The sequence below is a fragment of the Ambystoma mexicanum genome, chromosome 5p, assembly GCF_040938575.1.
Source record: "Ambystoma mexicanum isolate Mex_15411 chromosome 5p, UKY_AmexF1_1, whole genome shotgun sequence".
Classification (NCBI taxonomy): Eukaryota; Metazoa; Chordata; class Amphibia; order Caudata; family Ambystomatidae; genus Ambystoma; species Ambystoma mexicanum.
In genome coordinates this window covers 128,822,040-128,847,675 of record NC_090930.1, presented here as the reverse complement: position 1 = coordinate 128,847,675, position 25,636 = coordinate 128,822,040, and the positions used below count along the sequence as shown (strand labels likewise).

General features: G+C 47.5%; 1 protein-coding gene across 1 annotated transcript in view; it reads right to left on the bottom strand.

The window, feature by feature from the left end:
* Positions 1-477: 477 nt before the first annotated feature.
* The window catches only part of YIPF6 (Yip1 domain family member 6), a 355,485-nt gene continuing 330,326 nt past the window's right edge, over positions 478-25,636 (bottom strand). The window contains exon 7 of the mRNA XM_069612519.1: positions 478-4,343. Within this exon, the coding sequence (XP_069468620.1) occupies positions 4,222-4,343 (122 nt within the window). The 3' untranslated portion in view covers positions 478-4,221. The remainder of the gene's footprint in view (positions 4,344-25,636) is intronic.

The following is a 25,636-nucleotide window of genomic DNA, read 5'->3' as shown; positions in this document are numbered from 1 at the left end:
ATAACAATTGTAGAACAGTAATCAAATACAAAAAAAGTCATGCAAAATGCGAACCACAATAGTAGCACAAAACCTAGAAATAAACTGTGTATTCTTGCCTGCTATGAAAGCAGAGATGTTGATTGAGGAGATGGCATTAAATGATATTTTTAAAAATCTGCGTTGCTTGATTTACACGAGAACACCCATGGCAGCTGCATGTTATCCAAAGCTTTGCCAAAGAGTTGTATTTTGGTTACAAATCATGCTTTTATTGCATTCATGGCAGTAAGTTGTTACAAAAAAAGGTTGCACCACCAAGACAAATAAAAGAAATTAAAAACTACCTTTATTTCTTTAATAAAAGTGGACTATAAAGTGCTGCAAGCAAAAGTGAGACCCATTGATTCTTCAGAGCACTCCTTCAGCGTTTGATAAAACATGTAAACAATAGATTATGCATACAATTATTAACGACAAGAGCCATACACATGGAAAAACACTAAAAGGAACCTTTATTTCTTTATAAATATTCACAATTAAATCGACAAAATAAATCTCCTCACCCTTCCCAAATAGAAATAAAAATATGTACAGAGTATTGATGTCAAGCTAAACCTATGCAAATAAATCCTAGAATTCCTTTATAATTGTGTCCATCACAGTCAGACATATGGCAGTTCTGGTAGCACAGGACATTGGCTAATGCAGCCTCTTTTAAGGTTTACTTTCTTGTGTACGCTAGCCGAGGCCCAGCCTTTACATTTCATTTTATGTGCACTCACTTTGCTCACAGTCTCAGGAGCATCTAAGAGGCCATCTAATACGCCTTCAAGCATTTGGTGTCTAGAGGATCCTTCATCAATTTTCTTTTGTTTCTCATGTTTTTAATTGTGAAACAATGCAGGCAGTGACACTTTTGTTTCTGGTACATCGTTCAAGAAAATGGATATTGAATACTTCCTGGGTAAAGGCTATTATGAGATGTATGCGTGTGTACATAATCATCTTTTCTACTAGTGTCGGTCTCAAAAATGAGGGCTGCTTTCTGAAAATAAAAGCACTAGACATGCTCCTACAGTATAGCAGTTGAGATAGCCAGATTTCAGCCTGCCTTGTAGTCATTAATAAAAAATAAATTAACCACATTATGTAAGATTTATAATCCAAAAAATTATTGCATAGCAGTACAATTTGAAAGTTGGGGATTTTTATCAGTTAGGTTGGATTTAAACAAAGTATTTGTGTAGAGATGCATTTTTAGCAGAACAGAAAATATCATCACTGTTTTGTACAATGTTCAAGCTGCTATGGATCTGTGTGCAGCAACATTTCTTAAAAACTCAGTCTTGCATGCAAATGAACCCATTCTGAACAGACTGCAGAAAGGGTTGCTGCATTACTCTTAATTGTGAAATTTCTAAAGTGTCAGATGTTTAGGGCAAAAAAAGGAGGCCTCAAATAACTAAAAAAAAAGTATTGGGTGAAGCACTTACAAGTCCCTCCCATCACTAATGGTAGTGTTACATTTGTTAGAAATTGAAATTGTGAGCATCAAGCAGTCTAAAAGTAACATTTGTAAACAGAACTGATTCAAGGTTCTAGAAAACAGTTGCACTAATTCTTGGGAGACCAGCTCGTACTCCTCTCTGCACCACTGTAATCATCTATTGCTTGAGGCAATACACCAGGCCATGCAACCTGCTCAAGCAGCCTGTCGACAATAGTGGACTCAGTATGAACATGTCTGTTTACAAGTGAACATGATTTGAACACCGGAAGCGTCTAAAAAAAAGACGTTCAGAAGCGTTGTTTACTCTTGCAAAAATGTCCGATGTTCACCATGCTTCTACATTCTAAGATTTTAACAATAAGGCTTAACATCCTTATGGCCTAAATACCTACTCCTAGGTAGGTTGTTTGAATAACTTTCGGATGTAAATGTTTGCGTCCCCATTTTGGTATTTTAATCATCCTATTGGTTTTATTTAGTATTGTTTCATATGTTAAATTGTAACTGCCATTTTCCTTTGACTGTAGAAAAACTGGTTTCTTTTAGCTTCTCCTTTGCTTTTGGTGAGATTTCGCAGATCAATCTCAGACTGGTGTCTTTTTTAGATATAACCTGGTCCACGCTCTCCTTGGCACTGTAGTTTGTTTGGTCCCAGTCGAGAGGTCCACCTGCTCATTGCTACATTTCTCTTGTTTGCTCGTCTCTTGCAAATCATTTCTTTTTCAGGAGAGCTCTCCCCCCCATTGAATACCCAATCAGCAGCAATAGACTGATCACAAGTTACTGAATGGGGTAGCAGTCATCTATATACCTCAACATATATATTCATAGCGCAAGACTTTCAGTTGATTTGCACAGGTAGCCAACTTTCTGATAACGTTTTAAATTAAATAGACTATGTGCTCTTGTCCACAGGCAAGGTTTTTTTTAATGTATGTTCAAGGATTTTTAGGAACTGCATATAGTAAACATACTCTGGTGCAGTGTCCAAAAAGAATAGAAGGTGCAATTGCGGGTCAAATAGTGACAATGATAATTTATGTTTGTTTAAACCAGCAGCATTGGCTTTGATTCGCTCTATAAAAAAAAGATGCTATTTTCTGCATACTCGGAACTCATATTTGGTCATCCTTGTGGGGGATGAGATGATGATGCATGTCAAGCTGGGAATCTAACCTGTGGTTTGCGTCAGGTGCACAGATACCTGCTACTGATGGCACTATCCCACAGACATATCAATCTCAATCACAAACCTCTTAGTAGCAGTTACCTCTTGCGAATGCACCACGCTTTCAAAAATTGAACCGCTATGGAGTACTGCATCTTCGGAATGCCATGAAGTTGTGGAATTTCATTCTCATGCCTTGGATGGAGACTGACCATCTGTAGCTCACATAAACAGCTTGTTTCTTAAGCTGCTATATTTGTTTTAACTGATCTGAAAATATATTGCATTTCATGAAGTCAAGCTTCATCCAAATAACTACCGAACGACTTGGCCAACTAAATCTGATAACACTCTCTTCTGCATAATGACAGGCATAAGCAGTCTTCGAGTCTGTGCAGAGTAGTAAACTCCCTGTGTCTGATCATTAATATGAAGAACTGCACATATAATAAACATATAATTTCAATTTTCCTGTCTACGAAGCACTCACTTCTAGACTCCTATAACAACTTGCAATTTAGACCCCTCATTGTACCAAATTGGATCCTACATCTGAAAATCAGTATTGACATTCTACGCCCACCGCAGGCATGATGTCCTTTGTATTGTACCAAGTAGTTACTGATTTGAATAAGGGAAATATATATAGTTATGTACATAAACCCGAACAAATTTACAACTAAGCTTTCTGCCCACACCACAGAATGGCACTCGTTTTCTAAGTGTTTAACTGAAACAGACAGGGAATGGTTTGCGCAAAGTAATACAGTATCTGCTTGGAAGCTGGGACACTTCAATCCACATACAGTGTTTCACCCAGAGGGCTGAACTCCCTATTATATCTGACTGGTGAGTTTCAGGAGTCCTTTCCAACATTTATTTTCATTACTAACACTTTCCTATGCCCAATCCTGTCACCGTTTGACCAAAAGAATCTATCACAAGCAGGATCAGATTTCATTTGCATTTACAACAAAAAAGGGATAAAAGTTAAGGCACATGTGACTAACTTCAGCAAATGTTACCCAAGGGGAATAATCGCAGGCCACGCGCCCTAAAGCAGAAACATTGGGAGAGTGAGAATTTGAAGGGTGCTCATCCATGAGGAAGCATAAGATATTGCAAATCGCTCATCACGCAAAGTGATCCAGACACTCCAGGCTGCAATTCCGTTTCAAAGAGAGCCCACTACCTGCAAGCAGCACTTCGGTGGGGATGAGATCGAGCCACCCACAGATTGCACTTCCCGGGAAGGAGATCATCATACTGAAGTCCACACACCAAGAGAGCAGTATAGTGCATGCTTCTCTTCGGGAGCATAAAACACACATCAGGATGTACTTCTGTTTAGTAAAGAATAACACACTGCAAGCTCCTTGTTGAGATCCTGGGCGCAAGAGCTAAACTCTGCGTGCTGCGTAGGCTGTAGTTCAGTAGTGCCATCCATCCCTCAGTCTCGAATGCATAGCACAGATTTGCAAAACATTTTGAACATCTACAACTGTGATTGCAGCTTTCCCATAAATTATTTAATGTCAGTCCATGCATGCCCTCTTCCACATTAGGAGCTTGGTGTGAAGGTCAATATCATCCAACTGATGACAAAGTAGAAAAGAAAGATAGGATAGACAGCCAGGGCTTTTCGGTTTGGAGGCTGACTGTCTGCCAGGAACGCAGTGGAGGCTGAAATAGAGGAACAACATGAGATCAGAGTTATTAGGTGATGCGAGCTGAAGCAACATCAATCAACATGCATGGCATCCATACAGATTTAAAGTTTTATACAACATGGAGCAATATTAAAAACTTGTCCTGAAGAGTAATGTTCTTTCTGATGGATTATCCTCCCACAGACTCCCCATCTTAGATATGTTCTCCAGCTGATCTTTGGAAATCATTCAGCCACCATGTGGAAAAAAGCAGCTCCGCACCAGATCAATGCCACTATGGACTCCTTGGCTCTAGAAATGGTACCAAGAATTATATAACTTGATCATGCCATGTCCCATTACCTGAGTTCCACTTTTTATCTTCTGTGGACAGCAGTTAAGAAAACACAGAACTAGATGTAGCAAGTTCACTGAATCTGAGGTAGGCGATAAAGTATCTGCGGGAGGATAATTGAGCAAAAAGAACATACATATATTATTTGCTCTACTAATGCATAGCATCCTCCCACAGGTTTCTCATATTAGATAGACTTGCAAAGCTGTAAATAACCTGGAGGAATGATAGTAGCTAGATCAAGACATTTTGAACAATATGCGGCCCAAACAGACATCTTGGTCTGATTAATATTTTGCAAATGTTTGCAAATAAGCCCACCTAGTAGCTTGACAGATCCCGGAACAGAACAAATCTGCAGTGCTGCCAGGCACATCAAGGAACGCGCCTCAAGACCGTTGCATACCTCCCTCCCAGCTAGGCCATAGCATCCATAGTATGACAATCTAGACAAAGTCTGCATAGAGACCACTTTGCGGATTTCCATTCTGGCAAAGATGATGGATTAAGGGTTCAGTTTCCCAGAAATCTCTTGTCCAAGAATAGACGATAAACCTCTCCTCCAGTAAGATCAAGGATAGAAAACCGGACTATGTATGTTATGAGGTAGGTAGATGTGGATTTCACCTACCACATTCAGAATGAAAGATGGTCGCACTCTTAGGGCCACTATCTTGGCAGACGTCCAAACAGGGATTCTTGCACGATAAAGTCTGGAGCTCACTCACTTGGTGCAGAGGTGATAGCAACCAGGAAAATAACTAGGTGTTAGCAGCTGTTAGGTAAGATTTTCAAATTTATGATAAATCTTCCTGAACTGTGTCAATCCCAGAACTTTTTGCTTGTAGTTGGTAACTATTTTACCCTGTCCCTAGGTGAAGGGGAATTTTTTTCCACTCTCACCTAGTCTTTTACTCTTTTTATGGGTGACCTTTTCATGTCTCTCCAGAGTGTACGGTTGAAGCTATTATTTTTGTATAACTGTTGGGCTTAGGCTGGGTTGCCCCTTTGGGCTTCCCTGTTAATTTGTCTTTCATGTACTTGGGAGAACTACTGTTCCCAAGTAGTAAAGAGGGATTTTCATCCCTTTTACATTTTGTCTAAGTGAGCCAGCACCCCACACCTTATGTGGAGTGCTGTGGGGGATACAAAGTATCCCCTTTCTTTCTTACCTAGTAAAATTTTGTTCGAATTTGTGAGTTTGCACGAATAGCTGGTGGCCGTGGTTTTACATTTATGACTTAGTCTATTACTTGCAGGATTTTTTCGAAAAGGCTGGGGCCCTTTTTTCGCCATTTCTTGTATGCTTGCTGTTTTTGATGTCTCCCCTGCCATTCTAGGTGGGAATGACCTCAGTGGAAGTTTTGTCCTTTGGATTCCAGGCCAAGGCTCCAAAGTGTCTGAGAAGGCAGGAAGTGAGGAAGGAGTCCAAAACTTTGCAGCCCTTTGTCTTACACCTTACCTGAAAGGAACCAACTGCCAGTGGGGGGGGGGGGGCTGGCTACTCTGATTGGACAGCTAGACCACCCATTTGTGCTGTAGTTTTGGTTAAATGTTCAGAACCTGGAAGATGCTGATAAGTAGACAAATGGAGCAGAAAGCAGAGAGGAGATAAGGAAACAACGACCGCAGCATTTTCCAGCGACAGGAGAGCCTGCTGTTACCCTTCCTTACAATCGACCTGGGGGTCCCAAACCCAATGACTACTACCCCGAGGCAGCTGAAATCCACTAGACTCAAGAAGATCTGCACTTTGAACCATCTCACAACGTGCTGTGACCTTGCTGGGCTGCAATAACCAAACACCCTGGGACCTCGAGCCAGTGTGTGGTGCACGGTCCATCTGAAACTTTGGTGGCCTCCTCCTGGGTCTCAAGAGACACGATTTGAATCCCCAAAGTCCCCTCATGAGAGTGCAGGACAGAGAGTGACGAGAATCCGACAGGCAATATTCGCTCTTTATCTGGCTGCTGAAAAGGTCGCCAAAACCACAGAACCGCCGCGAAGAAACCCTTGCCTGCAGTCTTCCCCATTTATCCCAGAACTTTGGCTGCAGATCCGGAAGACATCCTAGTGCAAACTATTCTTCTGTGCGGAGCTACTGTGTTGGCTGGTTACCTTAAGCCTTTTGTGATTCCTGTGCAGCTTTGGGATGTTTCATGTGATTGGGAGTCCTCTCATCCAGTTCACCCAAGGCCACTGCTGCAATCCTCCTAGGGTGTCCTCTTTGAAGTCCCTGTACCCCAACTAACTAACTGAAATACTTACTTGTTTTGAAGAGACTTCCACAGGAACTCTGTCTTTTTCTGCAACTGAATCCTATCTCACCCTGCCTACCACTGGCACCTAGACCACTAGGGTCCCTCTTTTGCCTCTAAGAGAACTCAAGCAAACTAGACTAGGGAAGGACTAGATAAGAAAAGGATTCTGCCTTAAGAAATATAACATGTTTAAAGTTACTTACTTTTAACAGAGTTGGTTTGTAGCTGTTCCTCTGAAATTTTAATAGTTACAAAAGTTCTTACTATACTTTGTATATACAAGGTTATTTTACTCAAGTGGGAATTGCCCCCCCTATCCCCCACAGTTCCCAAAAGTAATGCTGTTGGCTTCATCTAGCTCTCTCTTGAAGAATATAAGTTCACCAATTGTGTCTTGCTTCCCCTGACCTGCTGTATAGCCGGTCTAGAATAAGTCTACATTGGGTTTTACCTACCTGGAATAACATTGTGTCATTCTTAAAGTGTAACATTGTGTTTTGCTTTCCCTGGTCTGTTTTATAGAGATTGTAAAACAGTCTTAGGTGTGTACATATCTTTAAGTTGATGGTAGCTCCTTTAAAACCTATATAGGTCTTACTCCCCATGATTAGCTGCTTCTCATCTAAACTTGTAACCCTGGGTTGTGCCTCAGAATAATGTGCAATTCGTAATAAGTGTATAGTGGGTTTTACTTACGTTGGTCTTGTGCCATCCTAAAATACGTTAGATTTACTTCAAATGGTGTTCCATTGATCAGAAAAGCAACTCTATAGTTTATTACAACATTAGGTCTTACTCATCTGATATAACTCATGGTTATCCTAAATGTAGTTAAAGGTTCCACTATTCTGAAAAGTATCCTTTTACAAGGGTTGGTTTACTAAGTGATTTCTTAACTGAGTGTCACAGCATGACTGACAGGGTCTACTACCCTTGAATTACTGACAGTATTCAAAAAGTATATGCAAGCTGGTTTTACTGCCCAAGAATAGATTATTGTATTTTGTATGTGTTACAGGTTTACCTAACCTTGAACTGCTGACTGCTATTCTTAATAAGGTAATACTTTGGGTTGTATCCCTTAAGCACTGAATTGGTTTTTATAATTGTGTTTATATGCGGATGACACTCCGTTCTCTTTCAGGCTCCACTCAGTCACCTCTGCTTCTTCTCTCATACCAGATTCTCTGGCCGCAATTCAGGAGTGGTGTGCCGCCAATGATCTCTGCCTTAATGCCTTAATGCCAGTAAGACTTAGACTCTCCTCATTGGGATACCCGCTCCCTCCTTTCCTCTCTCACTCTGGCCGCCCACTCTGGGCCCTGTAACTGCTCCTTCCTGTGAGGCTAAGAACCTTGGTGTCATCTTTAACTCCACCCTCTCCTTCTCTCCTCACATCTCAGACGACTCTGAAGTCAAACTATCAGCTGCACCTCCTCAGAGGTATTCTTCCTTTTCTCAGTTTCCCCCAGAAGCTCATTGTCTCCATCGCTCTGGCCTTCTCTAGGCGGGACTATTGCAACAGCCTCTTTCTAGATCTTCCTGCCTCTACTCTTTGACCTTTACAACTTATCCAGAACAGGACTGCGAGAATTGTCCTTGGCCTCAAGCCCAGGGATTGTAGCTCTGAAATCTCTTCACTTGCTCCATGTGGCTACAAGGATCAAGTTCAAGACCCTCTGCATCACCCACAAGGCTTTCTGGGGCCTGGGACTGCTCTACCTCCAACTTTCTCTTCCAAAACATCTTCCTTCTCGAGCTATCCGCTCATCCACCTCCAACTCGGCGGGTCAGACGCTTCTCCCAAGCAGAGTTGGTGGTAGATCTATCTCCTCGGCTGGGGCCTCCCTCTGGAACAGCCTCCCTGCCTCTCTCAAACTTGAGCGGAACCACCTCCGGTTCCGGATGCAACTCAAGACCTTCCTTTCCGCTGCCTCTCCCCTGCTCCTGCACCTGACTGCTCCGCGCACTGGTCACCCCCTGAACACAGGCCCAGGCTCCTGCATGTCCAGTTGCCCTCACACTGCCTCCAGGCTCCCCAGCACGTAAAGGTCTTTATCTGCAACCCTACAGTCCCTTCTCTATGCAGTTATGAGCCACCCTGTGGCTGCACTTGAGAGTTAATTGCACTTCACCCCCTTCCCGCACTTGCACAATCTGAATGACACAAGGCCTAGTAAGATCGTTATTTTGTCCTCCCTCGTTTCCCCCCTCTTTGTCTTGTCCGGCCTAGAAGCACTTCTAGCACTGAGGGCATTATAGGCGCGTTATAAATGCCACATCATATCTAATGTGAAAGTACTTATTCACCTGATGTTCATCTTGGCCTACTTGTATTTAAATAAACCATCTATCTTTACAATACATAGTGTTTCTTTGGACCATATGTATGGTACAATTTCTTTGTACAAAGCAACAGCCCTCTCTCCCTCATAAGATAAGCCTGGCTGCTCGGTCTACACTACCAAAAAATCAGGTGGTACAGCCTTATACTAAGAGTGGACTTTGTACTGTCTCAGTTGTATGGTTTGACTAGGCCCTTGCTGGGCTTCAGAAAAAACTGTCCTAACAGCAGCCACAAAGAACAAGAGCATAAAGGGTAGAAAGGAGGCGGCATTAGAAACATCAACACCAAAATCAAATCACATGCTGTAACAACAAACTGGCATGGTGAAAACATTTGTCGCACCTGCATAACTGTGGGAATGGAAAAGAAAGAATCTCCCTCCAGAGACTATATAAAAAACAAAATGGTGGCTTGGTATCCATTCATATTTCTAATCTGAAGGCCCTGTTTGACTAAAGGGAGAAGAAAAAACATCTAAACAGCTGCAGTGGAGGAGATGATTAGGTTAATGTCCCTTTCCCAATACCAGGGCCAACAATGTACTCCATTAGCAGGTATGAATAAGTTTGGTGGTGGGCCTGATGGCAGAAAGGAGTACATCCAGGACATGATCTGTCAGGGCACACTCCTTAAATCTCAGCCTCTCAGAAGCAAAGCATGGAGATTCACAGTGCTGAAGGTGGGGATGGAGGAATCAACCCTCTCACTGGCTGAAGAGTACACATTTGCTGGAAGGTGCCAGAGATTGAAAGACCATGTCCATTAGTTCTAGGTACCATGTCCTCAGAGCCCAATCTGGGGTAATCAGGATCATGGTGAACTCAAACCTCCTTAACATCCTGAAATCCAACAGGATGACTGGAATCAGCGAGTATTCACACAGAAAAACAATTTACAGGCCATAATCAATGCATCCACCAGTGCCCCTCTCAGGAAATTCCATAGTGCGAAACAACTCAAGTTTCCTGATGGCAGTGGAGGTGAAAAGGTCTACTTGAGGGTTCCGCAGAGATCGAAGATCTTGACTAGGACCTGGTGGCCGGACGCCAATTTATGAGACATGCCTTATCAGGGCATCCGCCAACATTTTATCCGGCCATCGAAGAGGGCTGTCGACAAAGAGACATTCTTCTTGAGGGCCTAGAGCCACAACCACATTGCATCCCTGCACAGGGTGTGTGACCCCACAACGCTCTTGTGAAGGTAGAGCATAGCCACCATTTTGTCAGTCAGTATGAGGGCACATTGCCCGTGAACCGATGGAAACAAAATAATGAGTGTTAATCTGATCGCTCCGAGCTCCAGAAGGTTGAGATGAGTATTTGTCTCAGTTAGGGACTGTAGCCCGCTCACTGCAAGGTCATTCACATGATCCCACTTGAGCACCCTACCTTTCAGGGAGGCATCCATGTCTCATCTGAGGACAGGTTTTCCAGAGTTTGCCATTTCTTCGGGTCCATCATGGGTGATGCTGTGATACTTTGTTCGTCACCTAAATCAGGTTGCATTCCTTCCTAAAACTAGACACTTGACTGACACAGGTGGACTCATGAGCAACCGGGCCTCGAGCACCATAAAAATGCTGGCAGCCATGACCGCCTCAGAGGCAGGAAGACGGAGGCCTGCCCTCAAGGCCAATTCAGTACAAGTTGGACCATCTGGTAGATATTTCTCACCCTGTTTTCAGGAGAGCAAGCCTACGCCAAACAAGTGTGCATGACTGGTCCAATGAACCGGAAGGATTAGGAAGGTGTGCTGTGAGGCTGATTTACATTGACAGTGAAGCAAAGGCTGTGCAGAAGGTAGAAGATGGTCTTAAACCAGCTGTGAAGCCCAGGCTTGGATCAGCTATTTTTGTGCATAGGTAAAGATGAACAAGTTACTTACCAATTGCAACGTTCTTTCGACTGGATGTTCCTCCCACGTTTTCCTCATCGATGATATTTGTAACTTGCCAGCTTCGCTGCTTCAGAAAATGTTTTCTCAGCAGAGGACTCTGTACACGAGGTTGTGGCGTCGATGTCACTCGAGGGCAGCCGTGGCGTGTCGACGTCACCAGTAGTATAAATAGCCTGTGCTGCACCTGTTGGAGCTCAGTTCTGTTTTTTTGCTATATAATTCGTGGAACCAGGCAGGCGTGCCCTAAACAGTAAGCTCTTCAGAAACACAAAGTGTAAATCACGTAAATCGTACTGCGGGGTAGGCTGGGAGGGGCAATGAGGAATACGTGGGAGGGACATCCAGTCGAAAGAATGTTACAGTTGGTAAGTAACTTGTTCTTCGAATGGATTGTGCCCTCCCACATATTCCTCATCTATGATAGACTCCCAAAGCAGTGAGAATTTAGGAGGTGGGAGTACTATTTAGTCTTCTCATGGATGGAATGAAGTACTGCCTTGCGAAAAGGCCTTCCTGTGAAGAAGAAGAGTCTAAGCAGTAATGCTTAACAAAGGTATGAATTGACACCCAAGTTGCAGCTGAGCAGATGTCAATCACGGGGACTCCCCTCTGAAGAGCCGCGGAAGTTGCCATGCCCCTTGTAGAATGAGCCCGAAGCCCTTCCGGTGGTTCTTTTCCCGCTAGCCTGTAATAGCTAGAGTAATCCAGCGGGATATAGTCTGTTTCGTCACCGCCAAACCCAATTTATCCTACGAAAAGTTGGTCATCTTGGCGTAAATTTGCCATTCTCGATACATAAAAACTCCGAGCCCTTTTTGTGCCTAGTCTATGTAACCTCTCCTCCTCTTTACCCAAATGAGGCAGAGGGTAGAAAGTTGGGAGTGTTATTTTTTGTGACAAGTGAAAGTCAGAAACTCCTTTCGGCAAGAATTATGGTTTAACTCCAAGGACTATCCTTATGAAAAACAGTATAAGGAGGTTTGCATGAAAGAGCTTGCAACTCACTCACGCTGCGGGCTGATGTTAGTGCCACAAGAAGGACAGTCTTCAGTGTTAAGAGCCTTAAAGGGCAAGAATGTAAAGGCTGAAAGGGTATACTTTAACATAAGATTTAAATCCCAGGCTGAGACATGAAATGGTACGGGAGGGTCAGAAATTGGACAATTAATGGAATCTTGAAACATGAAACCTCCTCAGAGGAGCGCTTAAAAATGGAAAGCGCAGCCAAATATCCTTTATTGTTCTAATCTGGAGCACCAGATTGCCCAGATGCAATAGGAAGGACAGCACCATTGAAAAGGGTCCACATTCTTGTCCTTGCACCAGTTACTGAATTTATTCCAACGACACTGGTACAAAGATTCGGTTGCTGGACTTCTGGCCGAAAGCAAAATCTCCAATACGTTGTCCAGGAGATCCCAATCCTCAGCCTCTCAGAAACCATGCGTGAAGGCTGAGCGTTTTGACCTCTGGATGGAGAACCCGACCTTCCTCTTGCGAGAGAAGATCCTCTCTTTGTGGAAGACGTATTGGAGGGCAGATGGACATTCCAAAAGGTCCGGGTACCACGTCCTCCTGGCCCAATACGGAGCAATTAGGATCATGGTTTTCCTGAACTTCCTCCAACTCCTTATTACATGAGGAATGACAGAGACTGGGGGAAACGCGTACAGCTCCTCTCAGAGGAAATTCCCTTGAGCAAAACTGTTCGCACCTCCGATTCACCTCGGTTGCAAACAAATACACTTGAGGTGTTCCCCAAAGGATGAAGATCTATTGAAGGACTTCCTGAGCTAGTTCCTTCTTGTGGGAAACTGTGCTCTGCCTGCTCAGAGCGTCCGCCGCTGTGTTCTTCTCTCCAGTTAGGTGAACTGCCGATCTCGAGATTCCTTCTTGTATTGCTCCAAACCAGAGCTGCTTTACCTCTCTGCACAGTGGTAGTGACCCTATGCCACCTATGTTGAGGTAGTACATGGCCACTGTGTTGTCTGTCATTATCAGGACATTCTTTCCCTGTACAGAGGGCAGAAAGGCCTTCAGTGCTAGTCTGGTTGCCCTCAGCTCCAAAAGGTTGATGTGTAGTTTGGACTCCGATGGAGACCAACGACTGCTGATTGTCAGATCGATGGTGTGAGCTCCCCACCCCGTGAGTGAGGCATCCGTTACTACTGTTATCTCCGGCCATGGTTGCCAAAAAGATTCTCCCTTGAGAATATTGTCCTTGCAAGCCCACCATAGAAGATCTTGGGCCACTCTGGCCGGAACATGCAGAATATCTGACATATTCCGCGAGAATTGGGCCCATTGAAGAGATCCAATTCTTTTAATCTGGCCTATGGCACCAGAAAAATGCAGGATGCCATGAGGCCGAGCAACCTCAGAAAATCGTAGGTCGGCAGACGCTGGGCATTATGGAATTTTGTCACCATCTGCAGAATGTGTTGTGCTCTCACCTTGGGAGGCAAGGCTTTCCCTGAGGAAGTGTCCAAGACCGCTCCGATAAACTGGAGTCTTTGGAATGGTATCATATGAGACTTCTTGTACTTGAGGGAGAAGCCCAGTCGGTGTAGGGAGTGGCAGGTGATAATGAGATGTTCCTGGACCTGTTCGGGTGAACACGCCCTGATCAACCAGTCATCCAGATAGGGGTAGACGTGAATCCCCCCTCTACTGAGACTTGCTGGCACTACCACCATCTGTTTGGTGAAAACCCTCCGGACGGAGGTCAGCCCGAATGGCAGAACTAGAATGACAGTGAGAATCGCCAACCGCGAACCTCAGGTACTTTGTGCTTGAGATGGGTTGGCACATGGAAATTAGCATCCTGAAGGTCTAATGATACCAACCAATCTTGGAGTTGGGGAGCCTGAAGGATCTGAGAAAGGGTAACCATCTTGAACTTGTCCTTCCTGAGGATTTTTTTCAAATTTCTCAAGTCCAAGATGGATCTCATTCCTCCTTCTTGGGAATGGGAAAGTAGGGGGAATACCAACCCTTGTTCCTCTCCGCTACAGGTACAAGTTCTATTGCACCTTTCTCTAGCAGGGTTAAAATTCTGTGCACAAAGAGCGGATCTGGAATTTTGACAGAGTTGTTTCCCGGTGGATGATCCTGAGGCCTTTTTAGAAAATGAAAGCAGTAACCTTGAGCTACTGTTTCCAGTGCCCAAACCTCTGAAGTAATGCCCCGCCATTCGTTCAGATGCCGACATATTCAGCCTCCCAACGTGATCTTGTGGGTCAAGGCCTCAGAGTGGCTTAGAGGCGGCCGCAGCAGTGGCTGAGGGGACAGTTGCTGTTACTGGGGCTGATCTAGCACCCTTTCCTCGTCCACCACGAGGGAATTTTCTTTGTCCTTTCTGTGCGGCCTGTCCTCTTCCTCTACCAAATGAGGAATAGTAACGAAAAGGACGACCTCTCCAGGAAGATGAGCCTGAATAAGGTTGCCGAATGGAAGCGCTAAGGGACTTAGCTGCCGCCTTGTAGGTCTGCAGCTTCTCCAAGCTTTTATCCGCCTTGCTGCCAAACAACCTCGACCCATCGAAAGGCATGTTGAGAAGCCTGGCCTGCACGTCCGGTGAAAACCCTGACTTTCTCAACCACGCAAATCTGCACAGTACTGTGCTTGCAGCCATGGATCTACTGATGCTGTCAGCAGTATCCAGCTGTGCTTGGAGACACTCTCCCATTGCCTCCTTGCCATCCTTGACTATATTCAGAAAGCCTTCCCTTTCCTCACCTTCTGGAATATGTTCAGCCGCCATCTTGACACAGTCCCACAGGGTAGGAGTAAACCTGGTTAGGGTACAGGTGACATTAGTGGACTTTAGGGCCATAATGCCCGAGGTAAACACCTTGCAGGCCCAACCTTCCACTTGTTTATCCTCTCTATCTGGGGGGAAAGAGGAGTAGGCTGACTGTCTGGTGGCAGTTGCTGTCTGGACCACCAAACTCTCAGGCGTAGGGTGTTTCCTGAGATAATCAGGGTCACTGGTTGATGGCCTGTATTTTCTGGTAAAATTCCTATTGACAGCTGATCCAGATACTAGAGTCTCCCAGTTAGCTTCTACTTTCCTTTGGAGAGCCCTATGGAAAGGTAGAACTGAGTCTTTTTGTGGACCCTGGTCCAGGATGTCCATCATGTCATCCTGCTCGAAGGTTGGTGAGTCCCTACTCCAACCCATATAGTTAGTGACACTGTTCATGAGGTTCCTGTACCCTGAGACTGCATGTTCTGAAGGGTCAGGTTTAGGAAACTCCAACTCTGGTGAAGTATCAAAACCACTGGCAGAGTGGAGGGAGTCGCAAAGATCTTTCATTTTTGACTCAGTGTCAATTAATTCTTCAGGTACATCTCTAGAGCCATATCTGACTCCCAAAGGAGAAACATCTTCCTCTGAGGCACTTTCCTCTTCAAAGATAGAGGACATTGACCTAAAAAAGTCAGACTTCGGTAGTGGTTTGTATATTTTTTCCCGCACCAGGATTTGCCTCGAGGGAATCGAAGATACCTTTGAGGCCGTCGATGATTTCGATACAGGAATTGCCGAGTGTTTCGACGGCTTATGTTTTTTGCCAGAATCAGGGACCGACTCGACTCTCGGGTCAAAACCTTCAACACCTTACAGTTGGGTCGAGAATGACGATCCGATTTACAACTTGCCGAAGTAGTGTTCGACCTTCCTGCGTCTTCCGGGGGAGCGACCGGGGTCTGATTCTTGCGAGGGTCTTGAGGGGGTCGAGGTCGCATTCTCAAAGATTCACATCATTTCCACCCTAAAAGCATTCCACTTGCTGGGGGAATCCGACCTAGTTGGGCATCGTATTACCTCTGTGGAGATGTCTGAAGAAGAAGAGGGAGACCTGTGGCGTCTCTTTGCCTTCTTCCTAGAAGACGACAAAGATTGTCTCGACTGACTCCTCGATCGAGACCTTTGAGTGTTTATGGCGAGTAGAGTTTTTGGACTCAGCAGATTTTTTTATATTTCTTCGAAGAGCCCTTCGAAGATTCCCACCCTACCGGCAATTTACCTTTCAGTTCGCAGAGAGCTTTTTCATTCATAGACTGACAGGAGCTGCAGTCGTCAGTCCGATAGTCGGGGCCAAAACACCAAAGGCAGTCGTGGTGAGGGTCTGTGATGGACGTTTTTGCCCCACAGTTGTGACATTTCTTAAACCCCCGACTTAGGGCTAGAATGGTTCAAAGATTAAGACATTTTTCCTTTGGGGAAAAAATTAAGCGCACCGTTATCTTGAAGCAAAGCGATCAGAAAAACGAAACTGAAGCCAACGGGCGCAGCACAAGCTATTTATACTACTGGTGACGTTGACACGCCACAGCGGCCCTCGAGGGACATCAATGCCACGATCTCGTGCACAGCGCCCTCTGCCGAGAAATGTTTTGCCGAAGCAGCGAAGCTGGCGAGACACGTAAATCATAGATGAGGAATACGTGGGAGGACACAATCCATTCGAAGTGAACATTCTCCCTACTGAGAGAAACGGCCCCAACTGCCAACAGTTTGGTGAAGACCCTCAGAGCTGATCTGAGGGCAATCGAGAGGACCCTGCATTGGCAGTGTCTCTTCCCAACGCCAGAGCTCAGTTACTTACTGTGAATCGGCTATATAGGCACATTAAAGAATGCATCCGGAATGTGTAGGGACACCAGCAAGACTTGCAATTCAAGAGACGAACAAGTTACTTTCTTACCTGGTAACGTTCTTTCGATGGGATGGTCCGACGACGTATTCCATATCTATATCTATATCTATGACAGGTAATGTCCACAGCTGTGCTGCTTCGGAAAATCTTTGGCGTCTGCGTCCTGCGTCGATGCGCCGTCCCGGAGGACCTCCTCCGACGGCTGACGTCACCCGATGTGATAAGTAGGACTCACGACGCCCATAGCCTTAGTTATAGTTTTTTCCCAGAACATGTGCCACCAGTTCTCTGCCAGTCAGACACACAAGGCCTTGCGGAACGCAAGCTGCAATCACAAAAGAAATTCTGCAGCGGGGAAGGCAGGGAGGGAGCGATATGGAATACGTCGTCGGACCATCCCATCGAAAGAACGTTACCAGGTAAGAAAGTAATTTGTTCTTCGAGGGGATTGGGTCCTCCGACGTATTCCATTTCTATGACAGACTCCCAAAGCAGTACCAAGCAAGGAGGTGGGAAAGAATTTAGAATACAAATTTAGCATGCCCAATAAAATTGCGGAATAGAGAACTGCCTTGCCAAAGGCCAGATCTTGCCCTCTGATGGAATCGAGGGAGTAGTGACGTACAAAAGTATGTACTGAAGCCCACGTGGCTGCATCACAGATGTGACGAATAGGAACTCCCCTCTGCAGGGCAGTAAACACAGCCACTCCTCTGGTAGAATGAGGCCGCAAGCCAGCCGGAGGGTCCTTACCCGCCAAGCGATAACACTTGGAGATAGCCAAAATAATCCAACGAGACAAAGTCTGTTTCGTCACAGCTTGTCCCAAACGCTTTCCAGCGTAACCAATGAAAAGTTGATCATCCACTCTGACCCGGGACATGCGCGAAATATAAAAGCTCAACGCTCTCTGAGGATCAAGCCTATGGAGCCTCTCCTCTTCCTTACCAGGATGTGGAGGAGGATATAACGCCGGAAGAACAACCTTCTGGCCCAAATGAAAATCCGAAACCACCTTTGGAAGAAAAGAAGGACGAACTCTAAGGACAACCCTGTCCTTGTGAAACACAGTGAAGGGTGGCTTAACTGAAAGTGCCTGTAACTCACTCGCTCTGCGAGCGGAAGTAACCGCAACCAAAAACACAGTTTTCAGAGTCAACAGCCTCAAAGGGCAAGAATGTAAAGGCTCAAACGGAGCACCCATAAGAAACTTAAGAACAAGGTTCAAATCCCAACCTGGCACCAAAAAAGGTGACGGAGGGAACACATTAGTGAGCCCTTTCAAAAACTGCGAAATTAAAGGAATCTTAAAATAGGAACACTTCAGACGAGCGCTTAAATATGGACAGGGCCGCCAGGTAACCTTTAATGGTCCCCACTTGCAAGCCCCTGTGGGCCAAAGAAAGCAAAAAAGACAAAACCATGGGAATGTCGCATTCAAAAGGATCCACATTCTGAACTCTGCACCAGTCGCAGAACTTTCTCCAACGGCAACGGTACAGAGACTTTGTTGCCGGCCGCCTGGCCGAGAGCAACACCTCCATCACGTCTTCAGGGAGGTCCCAATCCTTATACCTCAACCTTTCAGAAGCCAAGCGTGAAGATTGAGGGATATGACCTCTGGATGGAGAACCTGACCCCCCCCTCCCGTGAGAGCAGATCGTCTCGGTAGGGAAGACGACGTGGAGGGCAGATGGACAAGTTTAGAAGGTCCGGGTACCACGTCCTCCGGGCCCACGCCGGAGCAATGAGGATCATCCGGGAACCGAACCTCCGTAACCTCCGCAGCACTTGCAGGATGACGGGGACTGGAGGAAACGCGTACAGCAGTGGGAATGACCACTCCACCACAAACGCGTCTCCTAAGGCTCCTTTTGGAGGAAATTCCCGCGAGCAAATCCTTTCGCACTTCCGGTTGACACTGGAGGCGAAGAGATCCACTTGAGGGGTCCCCAAAGGGCGAAGATCTCCAGGAGAATCTTCTGAGCCCGCTCCCACTCGTGAGAGATCGTGCTCTGCCTGCTCAGAGCGTCCGCCGTCTCGTTGTCGTCTCCGGCCAGATGAACCGCCGAGATCGAAACTTCCTGCTGGATGGCCCAGAACTCTAGCTGCATCGCCTCCCTGCACAGCGGAAGTGACCCTGCCCCCCCCTTTTTGTTGAGGTAGTGCATGGCCACTGTGTTGTCCGTCAGAATCAGGACACTCTTCCCGCGCACAGTCGGCAGAAAAGCCTTCAGGGCTAGCCTGATGGCCCTCAGCTCCAACAGATTGATATGGAGTATGGACTCCGACGGAGACCAACGACCGCTGACTGTCAACTCGTTGGCATGAGCTCCCCATCCCGTGAGGGATGCGTCCGTCACAATCGTCACCTCCGCCCAGGGCAGCCAAAATGGGGCCCCCTTCATCAGATTTCCCTCGACGACCCACCACAGAAGGTCCCGGGCTACCGAGGGCGGCACCTGAACAGGGTCTGACAGCCTGCCGGAGGACTGAGACCACTGGAGCTTGAGTGCCCACTGCAAAGATCTCATCCGCAGACGAGCCTCTGGCACCAGAAGAATGCAGGATGCCATGAGGCCGAGCAGTCTCAAGAACTCGGACGCTGGGAGATTCTGGGCAAACTGAAACTTGTGCTCCATCTGCTGAATGTGAAGAGCCCTCACCTGAGGAGGAAAACACTGCCCCAGGGACGTGTCGAGCACTGCTCCGATGTACTGGAGCCGCTGCGTTGGTGTCAAATGGGACTTCTTTAAATTGAGGGAGAAGCCCAGCCTGTGAAGGGAGTGGCAGGTGACGGACAGATGATCCAGGACTTGCTCGGGCGAGCTCCCCCTGATCAACCAATCGTCCAGGTAGGGGTAGACGTGAATCCCCCCTTTCCTGAGATGCGCTGCCACCACCACCATGAGCTTGGTGAAAACCCTCGGGCGGAGGTCAATCGAACGGCAGGACCCGAAAACTGAAAGTGCGAGTCGCCAACCGCGAACCTCAGGTACTTCTTGTGCTTGGGATGGATTGGCACATGGAAGTAAGCATCCTTGAGGTCGAGAGACACCAACCAGTCCTGAAGTTGAAGGGCCTGGAGGACTTGAGAAAGAGTCACCATCTTGAACTTGTCCTTCCTGAGGAGTTTGTTCAAACCGCGCAAGTCCATGATGGGTCTCAATCCCCCGTCTTTCTTTGAAATCAAAAAATAAGGGGAATACCATCCCTTGTTCCTCTCCGCTACAGGCACCAGTTCTATGGCGCCTTTCTCCAGCAGGGCTTGAATTTCCTGCGCAAGGAGCGGATCCGGACTCTTCGAAGAGAGGTTCCCTGGTGGATTGTCGTGAGGCCTCTGCCGAAAAGGAAGACAGTAGCCGTGGGTTATGATCTCCAGAACCCACACATCCGAAGTAATGGCTTGCCACTCTACAAGATGCTGCGCCAGCCTTCCCCCAACCGGCGAACCATGGGACCTGGCCTCATGACTGAGTGGTAGCGGTTGCGGCGTTGCCTGAGGGCAATGAGGCAACTGCCCGAGCGGCCTCGGCACCTCGAGTACCTTTGTTTCCACCTCTGGCACTCTTACGATGGCCTCTTTGACTGCTAGTTCCTCTCGCTTTACTGAAGGACGAGTAATAGCGAAAGGAACCTCCCCTCCATTGCTGTCCCCTAGGACGAAAAGGCGGAGGTTGGCGAACTGCAACACCCAACGATTTCGCTGCAGCTTTGGAGGTCTGCAACCTCTCAAGGCTCTCGTCAGCCTTGCTGCCAAAAAGGTGTTCACCATCAAAAGACATGTTGAGGAGCCGGGACTGCACATCAGGAGCGAACCCAGACTTCCACAACCACGCAAACCTGCGCATTACGGTGCTCGCCGCCATGGACCGGCTGACACAATCCGCCAAGTCCAGACCCCACTGAACGGCCTCACACATAGCATCCTTGCCATCCTGAACCATAGCAAGGAAACCATCCCGTTCGTCCCCTTCGGGAATATGATCAGCCGCAAATGCAACACAGTTCCACAGAGTGTGTGTGAAACGAGACAAGGCACATATGGAGTTGGCCGCTTGAAGTGCCATACCCCCCGAAGAAAACACTTTCTTCGCCCAGCCGTCAAAACGTTTGTTGTCCCTATCCGGAGGGATGGTAGGATACGACGCCTGCTTTGCCGGGGCCGTAGTCGCCTGCACCACCAAGCTCTCCGGGGTGGGGTGCCTAGACAAGTAGCAGGGGTCGCTACTGGCTGGACGGTATTTTCGCGACAAAGACTTGCCCACTGCCGGGAGACTCTCCGGAGCAGTCCAAGCCGCCGCCACCCTTCTCTGGAAAGCCATATGAAAAGGCAAAACTGGGTCAGTGGGTGGACCGAGATCAAGGATGTCCGTGAGATCATCCTGAACAAACTCCCCTGGGGGAGATGACCAATCCAGGTACTCGGTAACCCGAGACATAAGGCGCAGATATAAAGAATCGGCATGAGCGCCAGGCTCCGGCCGACAAAACTCCACCTCCGGAGAGGTGTCCAGTCCACTGGCATCATGCAGCGACTGCCTCAGGTCATCAAACTGGCTATGGCCCGAGATAAGGTCATCTGGAACCGTAACCGGAACTAGGCCGCCATCAGAGCCTTCATCACCCTCTGAAATGTACTCCAGGCGGGGAGAGGAAGACCTCTGCGGACCAAAGCAGTGCCGGACCTTAGCCATAGCCTTTCTAGGGGCAAACCCTGTGCCATGGGGCCCCTCCGACACCACCACCTCAAAAGGCGCCGGCGAGGGCGATGAACGAGTCGGCGTCGACAGAAAAGGCGTCGACGTCGAGCAAATCGGCGTTGACGACAGCTGCAGCGCCGCCAGCATCGGCGGCGTCGACACAGTCCTCGAAGCCGGAGCTCTGAGCGTGTCTCTCCACAACCTGGACGCCAACGGCGTCGACGACCCCCTCGGAGACGGAACCTCGAGAGAAATCGTCGACGACCTCGGCGCCACAGGCATCGACGTCTTCTTCGAAGACGGCACAGGATCACGCGGTCACGAGCACGTCGAGGACCAGGACCTGGAACGGGCATGGCGAGAACAGCTACCCTTGTCCGAGCGGTACCTCTCCCGCGAGCCGTGCCGACCACCCGAGCCCAAAGGCGTACAGGCGGTGTCTCTCGACCGGTGCCGACCGACCCCACTCGGAGGCGCGGACAGACCGGTGCCCTGCGATTCCAGAATCGCTAGCATCTGCTTCCCGAAGGAAGCCCATTCCTCCGGTGTCGCTTGCATGGAGGGATAAGCGACCCGCCGACGGGTGGAGTCCTCGGAAGAGGACGGGGAAGGCGACCTATGCCGGCACTTCCTGGAATGCCTAGAAGAGGCGGAGGAGTTGCGAGACCGACTCCTGGAAGGAGACCCACCGGACTTCCGACGACGACGCGGAGAGTCACCCCTCGAGTCATCAGTCGAAAGCCCCGCAGACCTCGACTTCCGGGGCTTAGACACCCGGCCTACCGACGGCTTCTTCTTGCGTTCCCGCAAGGCCTTTGCAGTGAGCGACTGGAAGTCGACACAGTCGTCCGTATCGTGGGCCTCCCAGAGGCACCAGAGGCAGGCGTAGTGCGAGTCTGTGACCGACATCTTGGACCCACATTCCCCGCAGTTCTTGAAGCCCGGACGTGGGGTCGAAGATGAGAAAGACATCGCCACAAACAGGTCTTCACAACCAAACGAACCGAGAAAAGAAAAGAGCAAACTCCAACGACTCGAGGCGTACCGAGATTCACGAAGCAAACATGTTCGCGGAAAAAATGGAACTGAGGCTATGGGCGTCGTCAGTCCTACTTATCACATCGGGTGACGTCGGCCCTCGGAGGAGGTCGACGCAGGACGCAGACGCCAAAGATTTTCCGAAGCAGCACAGCTGTGGACATTACCCGTCATAGATATAGATATGGAATACGTCGGAGGACCCAATCCCCTCGAAAGGAGAATATGGAGAGGAGAGACTATTTTGAAATTTTTCTGGCATAGACGCATGTTCAACTTTTTCAGGTCCAAGATGAGAAGCAGGCCCCTGCCTCCATTTCGTACTAAGAGATACTGGGAGTACCAAACTCTGCCACATTCCCCACCAAAAAAGTGATGGGTGGAAGGTTTTGAATTAATCTGAACCACTGGCATTGCCCTGGGCAACCTCCCACACTGCTGTGTTTTAGCCCGTCTGCGCCATTGGGATCCAGCCATATGCAAATCAGTCAGTTACTGCCACTTATGGAGCAGCCCTGCCCGAACTGCTAGGCCATGTCCACTCTGCACAGAAACACAAGCAACCCCAGACATGTTTTGACCTTGTTGGGCCTCCTCAGTGAGGTGCAGCTTGGTTCCCTATGGCGCAGCGAGCAAGGGACACACGTCTGGGCATACCCTCTCTCACATAAGAAGACAGACTGAAACCAAAAAAGTGATGGGTGGAAGGTTTTGAATTCATCTGAACCACTGGCATTGCTCTGGGCAACCTTCCACAGCACCTTTTTTTAGCCCGTCTGCGCTACTGCAAAAGGGCTTGGCAGGCTGAAAAACAATGGTCTGGAGGGTTGCTGAGAGCTATGCCCGTGGTTAATCGTAATTCAAAACCTTCCAGCCATAACCTTTTTTGTTTTGCTAAAGTCACCCTTAGTGTCACAGGTATGCCCAGACGTGGGTCCCGAGTCTGCCCGGCCTAGAAACCCAAGCTACTCCTCACTGATGAAACATGTCTAGAGATGCTTGTGGTCTCGTGCAGACGGGATGTGACCTAGCAGTCCGGGCTGGACTGCCCCCTTTGGGGTAGGCCCAAGCCTGATTTGAATATGGTTTTTCCCCTTCTGTAATGGCTTGGCAGGCTGAAAATCTATGGCCTGGCGGGTTACCCAGAGCTATGCCTGTGATTATGATTAATTCAAAACCTTCCAGCCATCACCTTTTCATTTTACATTCCCCACCAGACATCAGCTGGATGATGCCTGGAGCAAATTTATCTTCACTAAAAAGAGTTGATTCGGGCTGGAGGGAGGGCGCGCTGGAATAGGCACCGTAGGTACGGAATGTTGGTGCCCTAAGACACTACCTGCAATACCCAGACATCCAAAGTGAAACACTGCCATTCGTCGACACACAGTAAGAGCCTTCGATTGTGGGAGAATAGAGGAACAAGATTCCACAAAAATCGTGTTGCTGCTGAAAAAGCAGCAGACAGGGTGATAAAAGTCATTGACCCGGTTTGCACCCCACTACCTCCCTTTCACAGGGAAAACGTGTTTGGCTATTTGGTAGAGGATGTCTGGCCATGAACCAGGAGAGCATCTGAGGTATACTGGTGAATATGACATGCATTACTCATTGTAATAGCATTTCTGATGATTTCATCTGCTTAGATTCACATGATGTGCATATGGACTGACATCCAGTGGTAACCGCAGAGTATTGCATCTTGTCTTTCGGGGACCGAAAGGGGCCATCGGCATAGGCGTGGCTGAAACACTATCCCTATCGTGACGTGTAGTACCCAAAATCCCTCACGTGCTGAGGTCCCTCCGATTGTATTTTTTCTGTTATGAGGGAGCCCCAGGCTATTGTGAGTGAGTACATAAAGAGAGAAAGTAGTAAGATGTCTATGTTCCTTCCACTCCGAGCGGGGAGGCCGGGAGGACGCATGTGAATCTAAGCAGATACAATCCTCAGAAATGCTATTACGGTGAGTAATGCATGTCTTCTGATGCTTGTTAATCTGCTTAGAATCACATGCTGTGCTTAGCGAGCAGTAGCCGGAGTTGGAGGTGGGTTATGAGAAGGAACAGTAGAGAAAAGATGTCTTAATACTGCTTTTCCCACCTGAGAAACAGATCTAGAATGAGTATCTAGGCAATAGTGTTTTGTAAAGGTGTGTACAGAACTCCAGGTTGCCGCTTTGCAAATGGACTCGAGGGGAACATTTGCAATGAATGCTATGGAAGCCCCAGTGCCGCGAGTAGTGCGCGCTCTGGGCTTGAAGGGCAGTTCTCTCTTGACTGCCCTGTGCACATCTAGTGTGCGTAGGCTTCTTTCGGCCATGCTTGTGGGATTCTGGAAGAAAGTGGGTCGTTCGATCGATTGGTTCACATGGAACTTCGAGAGGAATTTAGGCGCAAATCTGGGATGAGTATGCATAACTACCTCATCCCTGTGGACTGTAACAAAAGGGACTAGGACAGAAATGGCCTGTACTTCGCTAACCTTTCTAATAAAAGTGAAAGCCACTAAGAAGGCCGTCTTGTAAGTAAAGTCTTTTAGACTTGCTTTAAGCATTGGCTCAAAGGGAGATCCCATGAGTCTGGTTAAAACCACATTTAGATCCCATCCAGGAACTGGGTGAGAAATGGGGTGATGGATTCTCTTAACCCCTTCCATAAAGGCCTTAATAATCAGTTTTATCCACCATGACACTTTCTGTTGTGACATGGTGTAGGCTGAGAGAGCAGCAAGATGAACCTTTAGGGAATTGAAGACCAAGTCCTGCATCTAACAAATGGGTTAGGTACAGCACAATGTAATGTTCGTTACACAGGATGACAAAGAGTTTCCATTTACTGGAATAGCAATATCGGGCGTTAGGTTTCCTAGCTTCCCTGAGTATGTCCATGCTTCTCTGGGGGAGTTGTAGATGTCCAAACTCTATGACTTCAGGAGCCAGGCAACAGAAACATCTTGCGTTTGAGAGCCCACATCCAAATGTTTTGGGACAGCTTGGATAGCCCTGGAGAGAGTGTGCCCCCTTGTTTGTTTAGGTAATACATGGCTATGGTGCTGTCAG